Genomic DNA, 15107 nt, shown 5'->3' on the forward strand with positions numbered 1-15107 from the left:
GGGTACCCGAAACCCATTGTATAATATAGGTTCTGAGTAGGTTCTGGTTCTAAGACTCAACGTGCTAGGGTGTGATTCTAAAATCTTGAAACATACTCCTTACAGAATAGGTCTGGATATCATGAAAAAAATAGATATCCGGACCCAAACACCCCTACATCACATGGAATTGAGAGGGGTTAATCCCATTCATGACATTATTACATGCCAATCTAAACGCGAAGTGATATACTTGTCTATCCGTTTACTATCGGATACATGGGATAGCTCATGATTTTATTTTATTTTCATTTGGCCAGAAAAAGAATTAGATTTTTTTTTTGGTCGTCAAGATTGGGAGAATCAAAACACCATTCATTACAGTATCATTGTCATTATTATTATTATTATTATTTATACTTAATTTAAACACGAATTGCTAATGCATTGGGTCTGCTTGCCTTTGAAAGAGCGAGAGTTCATAACTTTATTAATGTTTGAGCCCACGTGCCTTTCGGTGTTTTATTCTTTACCGGTGTGGATGAGTGTAGGAACTTCATTATGTAATTTTTTTTTCTATCGACGAAAGTACCATCAATTATTTAAAGAAAAAAAAAACACGAATTGAAAGTAATTATAGTTAACTAAACATGACATATGTATCAGATAATCCAATTCATGGGCCTCTTATTCTTATATAGGATGGGAACGTATTGATGGGATCCAAAAGCTGCCAAACTTTTCGTATGTATATTTTTTAAAGAAAATATGGGGCCAAATCCCGGATGAATTAGACTAAAAAAGTCAAGTAATATGAAAACGAGATATTGTGACTCCTAAAATATACCAAAATAATAAGGTGTGAGCGCATGTTTCGCAGCCGTACTTCTCATTGGCCATATCCCTGCACTGCTTCACCAAAAAAAAAAAATCCTTCGTGCTGATTGTTCAGAATTTGTTGCCGATAGAGAGAAAAACGAGATTAATGGAGTTTCATCTTTCATGTGCATGATATTCAGAAACAAGCAATTGAATTCCTATTGTTATGCTGCTCGATTGATGTGAGTTAAAACGGACCAAATTCTTTCCAAGAAACCTAGTAACAGAGGTAATATAATAGAGCTTCTCGTGCAAGCGCAACTTCCCCGGAACTCCCGAAGTCATCCAACTCTGATCCTTCCTTTATGATTATCAAACTTCCAGATATGACGCATGATTTCCATTTTCCTCTTCGTTACGTACTGTCCAGCTTGAAGGTTTGTCCTGCGAATGGATCCTCGCCTGCACCACCCATCCATTTCAACAGTCATTGTTTGCATTGCAGCCGAACAAAGATATAATCCGTTTCACTAGCTCTGGCCTAGGAGAAGAAAAGCTCCAATTCGCATGCAGTACCATTGCAATCGAGAAAGCAAGATCATAAGCTAAATCAGAAATTTTACGCACCACCGGGAATTAATAAAACTTACCAAGTGTATTACAGCAATATTGCCTGTTCTTCCCGCAATTCAAATATTCCCAAACGGAATTCACTCAAATCACCTGTATTATCAATGCTAGCGAAGCACCTGCAATATTTTGCACCACGATTAACCATTGACAGGAAAAATGAAAGAAGATGGGCTAGACTGTAAGTACTTCACATTGTGTTCAGTATGTACCTCCCAAAAGCATCCAACAACCCCTCATTGCCTGGGCAGCATTTCATTCCCAACATATAAGTGTCCACGGCTTTGTCGTACTCCCCCAAGTAAAATAGGATCTCTCCTTTCCTGTGGTACCCCATCCAGAAGAGGGGGTCGAGCTCGATGCACTTTTCCGCATCCTTCAACCCCTCTTGGAATGACCCGAGTTTCATGTAGCAGGCAGATCTAGAGCTGTACATCTGTACGAAGCAACGGAGATTCTTGCAACACTGGTTGTAGACAATAAGCTGAAAATTCGTACAAGCACAAGTAGTAGCCATGACAAAAGGAATTAGGTATCATTACATCGGGGTCATCTGGGTTGCTTTCCAGTCGTTCTGTGCAATAATCTCTCAGGATCTCGAGAGGACTTCGCTCTTCCGAATCTTTGTTGGCTGTGTGGCCATCTGCAATATCTCCAAGTAAAGCGATAAGCTCCAATAGAACGGCAAGAAGCTAAAATTCGAACATAATGTAGTACTGGAATTTTTCCTACACCAAACTATCACCTGACTCCGGCCCCTCGTGGAATGCCCCGAGTTCCATGTAGAACGCAGATTTATTGCCATTCAACTGTGAAGCAACAAAAATCTTGCAGTTCTTGCGGTGTACTAAGGCTTCACATATCTACAAGCATGAATCATAGCTACGACAAAGGGAATCGGGTATAATTACTTTGGGGTCTTCTGGGTTACTCTCTAGTCGTTCTGTGCAATGATCTCTCAGGAGCTCAGCAGGGCCTCGGTCTCCCGAATTTGTTATCTGCGCAGCCATCTGCAATATCACCAAGTGAAGAAATAATAAGCTCTAATAAACTGGGAAAGCAGCTAAGAGTCGAACATAATGTAGTACGGGGATCAACCCTAAACCGAACTATCACCTGATTTCAGTCCCTCATGGGACACCCCGAGTTCAATGTAGAATGCAGGTCTATTGCCATTCAACTATAAAGCAACAAAAATTCTTGCAGTACTTGCTGTCGATGATAAGCTCCATGACAAAGAGAATTACCTACCATTGCTTCAGGGTATTCTGGATTAGCTTCTGGTTGCTCCATGATATGATTGCTCAGGACCTCGACAGGATTTTGCTCTCCTGAGTTTCTGTCGTCAGTGCAGCCTTCTGCAATATTTACCAAGCCAAGCAGTAAGCTCCAAAAAAAAAGAGGCAAGAAGCTAAAACTCGGACACAATATGCAGTATTGGGATCTTTCAAAACACAACTACCACAGCATATCATTGGATCAAGCAACATATCTTAAAAGAAATGGATAAGAAAACTGAAGATGGAGGATCGAATGAGTACTTTCATAAAGGTGAAACTCTGCCTGGCCCTGGCGATTGGCAGTTGCGAGCTGCACCACCAATATCTTTTCTACATCCTCATCTTCCTGCACATTCTGCTCCATGTCCGGCGTGCACTCAGACTCCAAAAGCTTACTCTTGATGGATTCTACGGCAGAACCATTCTTTTTGTACAGTTTTCCCAGGGCACTCCTCTTCCCGTCTAATTCTTTCGTCATATCCTCCGACTCAAACGCACTTACCCTCTCATCAAGTTTATTGTAACCATTAGTTCCGTCCTCAAACTGTCATATCAAGCACCCCGTAGTTATATTTCTACTCGATTATCCCTAATTGATAAGATTCAACTCTAAAGCTATTTCAGATCCCAAAAGCGTTAGCTAATCTAAATCAATTTCATCCTTTGTTTTGCAAGCAATCACTAATAAGGATAAACTACAGAGGAATGGTGTTAAAACCCGAAGATGAAAGCAAACATCGAATTGAACATAGAGCATAACCTTTAGCTTCCCCAAATTCGTCGCAGCTGACCACCGCTTCTCCTTCTCAATCATGCCGACGTCGCCGCCAAGGTCAGTCTCTGTGATGTAATTCTCAATCCAAGCTTCGAGAGTCTTTTTCGGGTCTATGTTGTCTTCCGATTCCTCCTCAATGATCTGGCGCCTCTGCTTCTTCTCCACCCTCATGGCTCCGTTTTCTGACCTCTCATCAGCCGCTGGCAGCACTGGAGCTGACGAATCTGCCAGCAGAGACTCTGGATCAGGCGGTTTCGCAGCTCGGAACTTCACGCACAGCAAGACCCCGAGGGCGTGCTGGAGTGCCGGGTCATCTGAATGCTTATTTATTTCGAAAGGATCCTTCTGTATCTTCTGCATCATCCTTATAAAATCCGGCTGGTGTGCGATCTTGACATTCGGCGGGTCGCTGCTCAGTTTCCACCACATGTTAGGAACCATGAAAATGTCCCCAGCCAGAAGCCACTCAACCGGTTTCACTCGTTTCCGAGCCTGGAGCATCGCTTTCTCATACCCAGACTTGAGATCGCGGTCGTCCGGGCTGATCTCGAGGCCGAGCTTGAAGGAGTATATGGCCTGGCCCAAGCGACCGAGCCATAGGTGAGCGAAGCCCAAGCGGACGTAAGTCCGCGGCCAGTCAGGCCTCAGTTTGTAGGTCTTTACGGCGTCCTTGAGCGCGAGGAGGTTCTGACTGAGGGCGGCGTAGGCGGCGGACCTGTTGGAGTAGAGGACGTGGTTGTCCTGGGACAGGTTGATCCCATCAGAGTAGTGGCGCACGGCGGCTTCGAAGTCGCGAGCCTTGAAGGCCGCGTTTCCTCTGACCTTGGCCTCTTCAGCCATTGTTGGTTAGGCGGAGAAGTTGAGAAGATATTTTCGGACTTTAAAGAGAAATGAAAGCGCGGGAACTGAGAGAGAGATGAAGAAGACGTACGGAATAATTCTGATTTTCCTTTTCTTTTTATTTTTTACTTGGGTGGGCTGTAACCATTATGTGCTCTGGGCTTGGGCCCATCCATTGGATGAGAACAAAGGAAAAGGTTGGTCCAATATGATGTAATCTTTTTCCTTTTCCTTTTTTTTTTTTTGGGTGGGCGTGGGGTTTGTGGGGCCGCGCGATAGATAGAAAATGTGCGTGTAATAATTTTAATAGTTTCGCGATGAGTTTGCAATAATGTACAAGTTGACTCCTAATTACGCTAACCTATATACATTATGAAACATTTAATTACAACGAATAAAGGCCGAGAAATTGGCAACAAAGAGGCAAATTTAATACATTTAGAAAGGCGGAAATGAATACATTTTAGTTTGATGTATATATGACGTTAACTCACTTCCCTACTTGAACAAAACTATTACCACTTTTAGCATCTTGAAGCACCAAAACTACATCGACCTCACGCATCATATCCCTACCACATTACATTTACAAACAGAAAGCACGTTATATCAAAGAAGACCTTAATTTTGCCATTGGACTCCATATTCTAAGGGTGTCGTCCATGCGAGGATCGCCTATGCCTTGCTGCAAACCGATCCATGAGAGCAAGCGTGTTGCTCATGACTTGAGCAAGATCCAGCACCTTAGACCTCACCGTGGTCTTGATATTCCCGTCCATAGCCCGGCCAGCAAACCCATCGAGGCAGGTGTTCGCATTGGTGAGTGCCCCGCTGACCCAAGTTTCCAGGTTACTGACGTGCCACTCAAAGTCGTCGCCGGGGGCAGCCTTGTTCATCTGGTCCATCTCAATGATGGACTGGACAAGGCGGTCCACGCTGCTGCCAAGGTTGGCAACACAGTCCCTCACGGCACCATTCTCCCTCGGCCTGATGCCTCGAGTGTCCCTCATCCTAGCCACAAAGGCCATTGCCTGCCTGGCCCGAGATAGGGTCACCGAAAGGGCCACTCTGGCCAGGGCCTGCTCATTCTGTCGAATCACACGCGCATAACTCGACAGGCACTGGACACATAGGGGAGGGTAGCGGGTGGACCTGCACGAGACCTCAATGAAGTCGGTCGAGTCAGAGGCTGCAGCCAGTGGCTTCGTGCTGGCTGTGGGCTGTGCTAGAGGGGCTTCCATGGAGAGAAGTATAATAAGTACTAAGTGAGGAAGAGCAACTCTTGCCATATCTTAAGATCACTAGGACTGCTTGGTTTGGTTGTGAAGTGAGTGAGAGAGCTCACAGGGTTTTATATACACAAAGGCGGCCAGCTAAAAGAGATTTAAACAAGGGTTTCTACTAAAATTAATTTTTAGAAGCATGTGAAATGTGAAATTTATATATGTTTATATGCATACATATTTATATATGAAATTTTATATGTTTATATATAATGTATGTAAGAAGTTTACTAATAAATAAGTGCCTCTTTTATATGCAATAATTCAAATAAATGATGCTCAGTAACGCGGACTAATTCAAGTGATTTGGTATGTAAGTTTTCACGTTCGAATATTTTGAATGAAAAAAATTCACTATTTGGAGAATTTTACTCTTTAATGGGATGAAATCTTGCTTGAATCTGAATTATGAGATTCATTAAATTTCTAGATACTAGGTAGTGCACGTTTAAAAAAATTGGTGACTTCGTACCCAAAAATAAAAAAAATAAAAAAAAAGTTGATACCTAGCTCGATGTGCGGAGATTGCTACGATTAGTTAAATGCAACTCTCCATGTCTGTCGATTAACTAGATTTGTAGTCCAAGATTTTTCAATAAATTTTATTAACATATTTTTGAATTGATCGAAATATATGTGCAAAGGGATCGACATACGGTCATGTTTTGACTCCCCATATTAGATTCGTTAGTACCTCCCTTCGTCAAAATCTTAAAAAAAAAAGGTTCACGTGACTACAATTTGCCAAGTCATTTAGTATAGTAAATTTTGGTATATGATATGTGAGAGAACTTAATCAAGGTTTTATCACATAATAGATACTGCCAACTTGATTAAATTTTCTTTTTATAAGTCAAAAGGGTCGGGAGGCAATCGGCGTAATAATCCTCACGGAACGTAAACATATGAGCCCGAATCCCGTCTAATATTGAGCCATAACTACACCAAAACCCAATGACCTGAGCTTGTTACTGAGATCCAATGAGATATCAAAGAAATACCACCCATTCATAAGTCCATAAGCTTTTTTAACTTAAAAAAAGGAAAAAAAAAACTTCATTGAAATGTTATAACGAGTTTTCTAGTAGTTCATGAATATTAGCTAGGATCATGCATAAAGCTCCAAACATTTGCCCGAATAGCAAAGTTTTATATTATATTGACCGTGTTATCATGTATCGATAATGTGATAGATCCTAGTACGTAATATTAGAGTGACCCATTCAGTATATATTAACTATTCAAGTCTAGTATGCGTCTCATTAATAAGTTCTCAGAGCTTCTTTTTTTTTTAATAAGTTCTCGAAGATAGACAACAGACCAGCAGCTTATAATAATATTATTATTAGCCAAACTCGAAATTAACCTTGTCCTGCGTGCCTCCGAAGTTGCCCAGAAATTAAATTCTCTTTAAAGTATAATATATACTTTGTATATATCCGTCTCAGTGTCAACTGATTAGTCAAACCCAAGGCTGCAATTTAGTTGCCAAATTAATCTTTTGTCCTTATCTGCTCTTAATTCGTGTGAGATTAATTATATATATGTGTGTAAATCATATATATATATATATATATATTTATAATTTCTTGATAATCTGTTGGGAGAATCTTATTGTTGAGATATGTTGTCCCACACAAAAAAATTAAGAAAGAAATTACAAGCTTATACGAGACTTTGTCCAGCGACCTATCAACTTAAACTTTTGGATTGCGGATAGATTCAAGTTCGTATAGGTCCAAGTGAGAATTTTACATGGTATTAGAGCAAGTTATGCTTTTGCGCTCACGTGTAGGCTCACACCATGCCGGATTTAGTTTCAAGGTGTTATGTTAGTTATGTTAGTCAGGTCTGAGAGTGATTCGATCCAGTTCTAAGATAGTTAAATGTGTACCTCTAGTTGAGTCCGAATGTGGACCTCAGGCTAGTTTGGTATTTGTCCTCTTAGTTTGAGCACGGAAGAAAGTTTAAGGGCACATGGCACGTGCTAGACCATCTGCTACCATGTGAGATGGGGTGTTAAGATATGTTATCTCACACAAAAAAATTGGAAAAGAAATCATAAGCTTATATGAAGCTTAAATCCCAACAATCTATCAATTTAAGTTTTTTGATTTAGATTGCAGATGAGCTCAAGTGGTATAATTTTACACTTATACGAGCCACCAATAGAAATTAGAAGCATCGGGAGAGATTTTTATTTTTTGGGTAATTGGGGAAAATCACGTTAATTATGTATCCACATGGAAGACAGGCGATGCTTTGTTTGACTCAGCGGAAAATCATTTTAATTATGTATCCATGCATCCACATGGAAGACAGTCCTTTTATTATTGCTTGCTTAATGAATAAATTCTTTAATAGATATATTCTTATACACACAGAGACACATATATATAGTGGCAGTGAATTATGTGAAGAACAGTCGCCATTGTATAATCATAAGCAAATAGTGAAGCCAATATAAGTACCAGAAGATTATGCATATGAATAGAAGAAATGATGGAAGACCTTCGTTTTAAACATCATCTTCCCATATGCACGAAAACCGGATGAGCATTATATGATTTCAGCACAGCATCAGAAAGAGGTTCATTCTAAAGCAATGGATACAATTGACGTACGTTTGATGCACGTATTCTAGAATCATAATGTGTCCCTCTTTTTATTGATCCACATTATAGAGTTAGATGATTAGAGATAGACGGCCAATCGTACAAATTAGCTGTTGTTGTTAGTAGTTGGGAGTTTTCAAAAGATTTATAATTAATTATAGGGTTCCTGACAGCAGGGACTTCGATTACCCACTAGATGCTTGCAGCTTCATCAACCGGCCATCCATATCCTAATTGATATGGTCAACTTAGGGCAATTTGAACACAGGACACAAATCTCAACACAGTCGTCTCCGTTTTTTTTATTTTTTTATTTTTATTTTTCATAGACACAAATATATATTGTGACATACACACACACATATATATATATATCCGATTTACTGTCGGATGGCAATAAACCTCACAATTAGAAGCAATTTTCCCACTACAATGTTTAGTAGAACCGTAAAGGTACATAAATGAACTTCTGTATTTTCAGAACATGCTCGTTCTTGGCCCTGAATCGCAGGTGACCGGCTATTTCGTAATCTTTCCGAGCTTCTCAGGGTGGACCTTGGACTCATGGAGGTCGATTTCGACCTCATGAGGCCTACTATTCCAACGGTTAAAGGCCGGTCTTGGCTATGCCCAGCCCTCATGCTCGGTCTGGGGGAAATTGGAGAGGCCTGAATTCCAGCTGGGGAGGAGATCGCATGTTTTTTCTTTCTGTTTTTATGGTATGGAAAAGTAACGGATATAAGGAGCTTAGAAACGCTAACTGTCGCAGAGTGATTATGCAGCAATTACCAACATGAGTTGAGTCATGTTTATGGAAATGGCTAAATAAATGCGAAAGTCCTATATGTATTAGTTTGGCTTAACTACTTCTAAACGTATAGTCCGTTAGACATTTTCGATTCAAAACCATAAATGAAAGTTAATGCCGTTAAATCGATCCACATCGCACCTCCTGATTGATCCAATAATAATTTCATTTATTAAATTTAAAAAAACTGAAAAAAAAACTAGGGGGAAGGAGTCTCACCAGTGGGGGCTCTCTCGCCAACTACCTTCCTTCCGGTGAGGTCACTTGAGAGAGAGTGGGAGGAGGAGAATCCCGTCGGAGGGTTCTCCCTGGCCGGTCTCCTTCCCCCTAGTGAGGTCATCGACGCCTCAGGCGACCTCACCGGGGGAAAAGGTGATCGGCCAGACCCTTCTCTCCCCCTTCCCTCCCCCCCCAAAAAAAAAACAACAACACACGCAAACTTCTTTTTTCTTTTTCCAGATTTTTCGGAAATTTTAATAAATAGAAATATTATTTGACCAATCACACGCACTTGATTTAACGACATTAACCTTCAGTCAACAACTGACTGAAAATGTCTAACATACTAAATATTTAGAACTACTTAAACCAAATTGATAAATTTAAAACTTAAGTTTAACTTTTTTCATAGTTTTAGGACTTCCCGTCCATTTAGCCGAATGAAAAATATTCATGCCATGAGAGTTTTACTTTTTTAGTGGGTCGATTCGGCTTGAACTTAATTGAAATCCATTTATCTTCCGAATGGTGAGGTACATTAAAAAATTAAACAAAAGGATTGGGCAAATCCTCATATATCGTTGTTTAGAGCTGCTAAAAAAATTTGGAAAACCAAATCGAAACTGAGCCGAATATTCAAATATCCAAATACCTGGTATGGTTAGTGGGGGGGTTTTTCTTGAAAATTTCAGATGTTGTGTGATTTTCGGTTTATAGAGTGAAAAACCGAAAAATAACCAAACTGAGCCCCATGTTATATATATGTTGATTTTTTCTTCATTTGGGCCTAAAGCCCATAGTTTTTGTCTTCAGCTCAACCCCACACACCACAGTCTATGTCTTCATTTGGGCAGGAGAATGAAACTTTTGAATTGATGGTCTTTATCATGGATGGCTTTTTACTTTTGATCTAGAATTGTAGCTTATGGATGTGTTGTTTTATCCGATGGTTTTATTTTGTATGTGTATTTCACTTTGGAGTCGATGGATTATTGTAGATGATTGAAGGATTTATCGAATCTACGTAGAAGACGATGTTATGCGGTTAACCAAACCGAAAAAATTGAATTTTATAATTTGATTTTACTTAAAAATATGGTTTAGATATGGATATAATTTTAAATTTTCATAAAATCGTATTTATAGTTTGATTACGGTTTAAATCAAAAACCACACCCGAGCACTTTTACTTAAAAATATGGTTTGGTCGTTGTCCACACTGTCACGATCATGGGCTCGGTGAGCCACGCTGGCATATTGGGCCTCTGAGCTCGGTCCCGCCCGAAAGATTCGCCGTACTATTCATCGAGCGTGCAAGGAACGCGCTCTTCGAGGGCGTGGCACTTTTACTTTTCAGGCAAGCTTGTCGGTCTTCTTTCCCGGTTGTCATTGCAAATGTGAAAACGATTACTAGAAAGGCAGCGTGGTGGACTCTCTTACCGCGTAAATTGATTGGGAGGCTCCCCCATCCGCATTTCTAGAGCGAGTGATTTCACGCACCTCATTCCCCCATTTTTCAAAAATTTATTTCCGTTTCTCTTGTATTTCACGATTAAAATTCAAAATACTTGTTCTATAGCTTTCTTAATATTAATCAACAAGCGCAACTTCAAAGCTGTACATAAACTTTTTGCACTCAATTGTGGTTTTTATGTTGGGCTCACTCGGTGGGAGTTCGACTTCGAAATAACTTGGATCAATTGTACTATATTTCTATTATACTATTTATAATGTTAATTAAAAAAAATAGAAGCGTATCTTTTACAACAATAAAGCTGCATGAGAACTAGCTCATAATTTGGTGCTAAATTTTCAAAATAAATTTCGGACTATTCAATGATTTAAAGATTTAAAACATTGACCGTAAGAGATCAATTGGGCTCTTTCTTGGAGAATCATTTAGAGCCCTTGACCTTTCAAAGACTACTTTTCTTCCAAATACTTTAGAGCAATTCAAGCATGGGAATTGATGTTTGATTGAGCAGGGCACACGCTTCCAAATGGAATAATCCAATCACGTATTGTCTTGTTAAAGACTTCCAATTCTTTAAAATCAATCAATCAATCAATCTTGATACCCGAAATATTTGTTGAAATACAATAGTTACTAAAAGATTATTCTTATTTAACTATTGCAATATATATATATATATATATATATATTCCTTGAATTGATTAATCATAAAATATTGATCAATTGTTCTCCTTTATCTTAGCAATTATAGATTTTAAAAATAATTATTCAAATTTCATCCCATATTTTGTCTCTTATATACCAGCTTCTTTACACGATCAATTCTTATTATGTTAAACTATTGCACGTACAAATTCATTATCCGATTGTTCTTTATATTTAATATATATATATATATATTCTCTAGAGGGCGAGTAAAAGCAAATATTTACATAGGATCTGCATCTTTCATAGGAGTAATGTATAATAGAAAATTAATTTGATCAAATTATGCTAATTTGAGTTTCCATTAATACAACACACTAATCATCAAAAGAAAATGAGGAAATTCACTGCGACTACGTGAACAAAACGCGCCAGACGATCGCGTGAGTGCATGAATTGCGTCACAAGTTTTCCCTCCTCACGGGTGTCAAAAATCAAAAAGTTCACACTCCAAACTTTTCCTTCTCATTGCGAGAAGTCACATGCGGCGGGTGTATCACGTGTCGACCTTACCCTCATGTAGGTCCCGCTGGTAATGCTTTGGGCTTACATGCACCAGGTTCAGGAAAGTTTCTCTACTCTCCACTAATTCGATATATATATATATATATATGTACATGTATATAACCGGGCAACTCCATGCATTTGCCGCTGCTTTATTGAAATCAAAACCCCCCGCACCGCACCATTACCATCCATCGCGATATGGCTTCTCAAAGGATGTCCCTTCTCGTGCTCGCGGTGGCGCTCGCGGCGGCCCTCATTTTATCCGCGGAGGCGCAGTCGTCCACGCCGGCGTGCGCGCAGCAGCTGGTGCCCTGCGCCAACTACATGAACTCGACCAATCCCCCGGACACGTGCTGCAACCCGATCAGGGAGGCCGTCGCCACCGAGCGGGAATGCCTCTGCAACCTCTACAATACCCCCGGCCTGCTGCAGTCGCTCGGGATCAACGTCACTCAGGCTCTTCAGCTCACTCGAGCCTGCGGCGTCAACGCCGACACTGGCCTCTGCAACGGTACTTGAAATCTTCACTTCGTCCTAAGTTCTTCTATTCAGCTAGGGATTGCCATCGATGGAGCTGAAACATCTTGAAAAGCTCAGTGCGATTGGAATACCTAACAATTTTAGGCCGCCTTTTCATTATTGCTGTGAGAATGTGTTCATGGACGGACATATTTGGACTAATCGATCTCGGAATGTTCGCGTCGATCGGGAAAGTTTGTAATACAGCTTTGATTTCAAGTTGTTCCGAGATATTCCTATGAGTTTCGAAGATCAGATTTGGAGTTTCTCTAATTCAATTCTGATTTTTCTTTTCTTTTCTTTCCTTTTTGTCTCTTTGTTACAGCAAGCGCCCTATCGCCATCATCCCCATCGACGCCAGGTAAGAAATGCTCAGATCGGCTCTTGATAAGTTCAAATTCTATTAGAGATGGGACTTGAAACCTAGTCGTATGATTTATGATCTTCAAATCTCGCATCTCACTGCTTCGCTCGGATAGTCAAAAACGAGATGAATGTAGTGATCAACTCTGCTGTTTTATTAGTTGCAAATGATGACCGTAATTAACTCTTTCCTATGTTGGAATGTAACAAGATGAATCCCAAGTACGCGCAAAATCAACATTAATATTAAATTTTGGTTTGTACTAAACATTGTGATGGCTGGTTAGAACAAACAATATTCTTAGGTGGGATAGATCTTAACCTAACCTAACATTTTTCTGGTTTGGTAGTGAGGACAAACCAATTTCCACCTGTGATGCTTTCGGTGCCTCCATCTTTGACTTCAATGATGGTCCTCTGGGGACAGCAGCTTCTAGAAATTTGCCTGACTTGTATGGGCAATTGAATTGCAGTTTCCATAGAATACGGTCGGACTCCACGTAGAATTCCACTGACAGTGGCTGAGGTCTGGTGTCAATTATTGCACGGGAGGGGAGGCCCCATTTTCCCCTCCATTGCATCAGTAGATGACCAAAACATGCTTATATTTGAAGACAAAAATAGTTTAATGCTCTTTCCATGAGGCAGACAAGACAAGGATCTGAAATTGGATTAGCATAATAGATGGATATGTTTTGTAGGTTACTTTCTTCTTCTGTTCTAGGAGATCATCTGCAAGTGCATAGCCGGATAGGACTTAAGTAATCGTTTTACATGGCTGTTCAGTTTCACACCTTCATACCAAGTGTCGGCTTAACCTGCTAGACATGTGTATCCTTTTCGTCATCACCTCAGAGCTTATGGTGTAGGTTCTCAACATACTTAACTATCTGCTTGGGCAGTTTTATCTAATATTTTTCAAGGTTTTAGTTTTTAAACAAATCAACACCCGCAAAGTGATAGTACATCAGTTCGAATTCCACTAAAATAGTGATAGTGTCTGCAGTTTCTGTGTTCCTTTTGTATTGAGATTTTGTGGAACCATTGAACTGTAGGAGGGGTACCCGGAAACGGAGACAACGATGCTGGCAGAATGATGTGGAGTGGACTCCCTGGCTTGCTCTTGCTTTGGGCTTCAATGCTGCTCTACTGAGTTACACGAAGCGATTTAGCCATTTGTTTAGGCACTTGAGACCTGATTTTCGGCGCCTACGGATTTTTCTCTAGTTTCGGTCCTGTCCTCTTGCCTGTCCATGTGATTGATTCGAGTCGTATTGTTTCTGATATATACTTATTTCGTAGGTTAATTGATCTCTTGCACTCCACGTGTTTCGCCATTCGATCCCAGATAGATATCGAACTAAGCACCTATATTTGCCTCTTCTAGATATGTCTTTTATTGCAGCTTTGCTGTTGTTTCCTTCCAGTTCCCTTGAGATGGCCAAGTTTTTATTTGTTGATGATGAATGCCAAGTTTAGGTAGTTGGGCTGGGCCTCTTCAATTGCAGAAGTGATGTAGAGGCCACGATCACTCAAGTGGTCAATTTAGCTGAGCAACCCAATTCCAGGGTTAAAATTAGATTTAAGTGGTTCAACCGAAAAAAAGAAAAAGAAAGAGAGGAAAGATAGAGGTGAGTAGGTGATCCAATGATTGACGAATGGTTACTTAAAGTAATCACATAAGTTATCTGGGAATTTTTAGAATTTTTTGGGTATGATAGAGATTAAAATGCGAATCATAAAGACCGTTATAAGCTCAATGGTACTACCTAACATGTATGTACATGACAGTGATAAGCATAGAGAGTGCAATTGTTAGGATGTCCTCCATTATAGTGATAAACGTTCAACGTCCCTGCCAAGCAGAGAGTGCAGGAAATTGCCCTTTTTTGCAAATGAATTTGCAAAATCAAACTCATTATATATCATCTTTTCCACGACAAAGTCACAGGCTAAACTTTCGGCCATTTAATAATGGAAGACTGGAGACGTTGAAACGTGTGTTGTTCCCGGACGTACCCCCGGTTCCTGCGTCATGATTTGTACTCGTTTGTTTGTTTTTTTTAGATCAGAAGTACATAAATATTTTTCAATGAAAAAAGAAGTTTGATACGATGACACTAATTTTCATGTGAAACTTAGAAATGTCGGATCCAATTGGCAGATGCTCATTGGTTTGATTTTCATTCTTACTAATTATTGCCGAATTCATGGACCACCTTCTTCTATAATCGAAAAGATAACGAAAGCAAATCTCTGGTATGGACAGTGCAAGAGGGATTTTCAACAGA

The 15107-nt window shown here is 40.0% G+C and overlaps 3 protein-coding genes across 3 annotated transcripts; 1 reads left to right on the forward strand and 2 right to left on the reverse strand.

The window, feature by feature from the left end:
* Positions 1–770: 770 nt before the first annotated feature.
* Positions 771–4330, reverse strand: LOC116205570 (hsp70-Hsp90 organizing protein 1-like). The gene is made up of 9 exons (XM_031538201.1): positions 3469–4330; positions 2970–3252; positions 2680–2786; positions 2340–2438; positions 2174–2237; positions 1971–2071; positions 1641–1864; positions 1449–1547; positions 771–1260 (listed from the first exon to the last, which is right to left on the reverse strand). The coding sequence occupies exons 1-8, from the start codon at positions 4321–4323 to the stop codon at positions 1457–1459; spliced, it is 1824 nt and encodes a 607-aa protein (XP_031394061.1). The 5' UTR covers positions 4324–4330; the 3' UTR covers positions 771–1260; positions 1449–1456.
* A 448-nt stretch (positions 4331–4778) lies between these two features.
* Positions 4779–5642, reverse strand: LOC116205107 (21 kDa protein-like). Its single transcript, XM_031537590.1, has one exon. The coding sequence runs from the start codon at positions 5610–5612 to the stop codon at positions 4971–4973; it is 642 nt and encodes a 213-aa protein (XP_031393450.1). The 5' UTR covers positions 5613–5642; the 3' UTR covers positions 4779–4970.
* Positions 5643–12047: 6405 nt separating this feature from the next.
* Positions 12048–14242, forward strand: LOC116205108 (lipid transfer-like protein VAS). The gene is made up of 3 exons (XM_031537591.1): positions 12048–12445; positions 12779–12814; positions 13872–14242. Exons 1-3 carry the CDS (start codon positions 12133–12135, stop codon positions 13967–13969), a joined length of 447 nt encoding a protein of 148 aa, XP_031393451.1. The 5' UTR covers positions 12048–12132; the 3' UTR covers positions 13970–14242.
* The last annotated feature ends 865 nt before the right edge of the window (positions 14243–15107 follow it).

The sequence above is a fragment of the Punica granatum genome, chromosome 4 (genome assembly GCF_007655135.1).
Source record: "Punica granatum isolate Tunisia-2019 chromosome 4, ASM765513v2, whole genome shotgun sequence".
NCBI lineage: Eukaryota > Viridiplantae > Streptophyta > Magnoliopsida > Myrtales > Lythraceae > Punica > Punica granatum.

What these genes read in the sequence shown, in the direction of transcription:
- LOC116205108 (XM_031537591.1), top strand. Translation starts at nt 12,133, where the DNA reads ATGGCTTCTCAAAGGATGTCCCTTCTCGTGCTCGCGGTGGCGCTCGCG. An exon ending in CGACACTGGCCTCTGCAACG is followed by an intron (nt 12,446 to 12,778) that starts GTACTTGAAATC and finishes TCTTTGTTACAG; the next exon opens with CAAGCGCCCTATCGCCATCA. An exon ending in ATCATCCCCATCGACGCCAG is followed by an intron (nt 12,815 to 13,871) that starts GTAAGAAATGCT and finishes ATTGAACTGTAG; the next exon opens with GAGGGGTACCCGGAAACGGA.
- LOC116205570 (XM_031538201.1), bottom strand. Translation starts at nt 4,323, where the DNA reads ATGGCTGAAGAGGCCAAGGTCAGAGGAAACGCGGCCTTCAAGGCTCGC. An exon ending in CAGAATACCCTGAAGCAATG is followed by an intron (nt 2,439 to 2,679) that starts GTAGGTAATTCT and finishes GTGATATTGCAG; the next exon opens with ATGGCTGCGCAGATAACAAA. An exon ending in GTAACCCAGAAGACCCCAAA is followed by an intron (nt 2,238 to 2,339) that starts GTAATTATACCC and finishes GTTGCTTCACAG; the next exon opens with TTGAATGGCAATAAATCTGC.
- LOC116205107 (XM_031537590.1), bottom strand. Translation starts at nt 5,612, where the DNA reads ATGGCAAGAGTTGCTCTTCCTCACTTAGTACTTATTATACTTCTCTCC.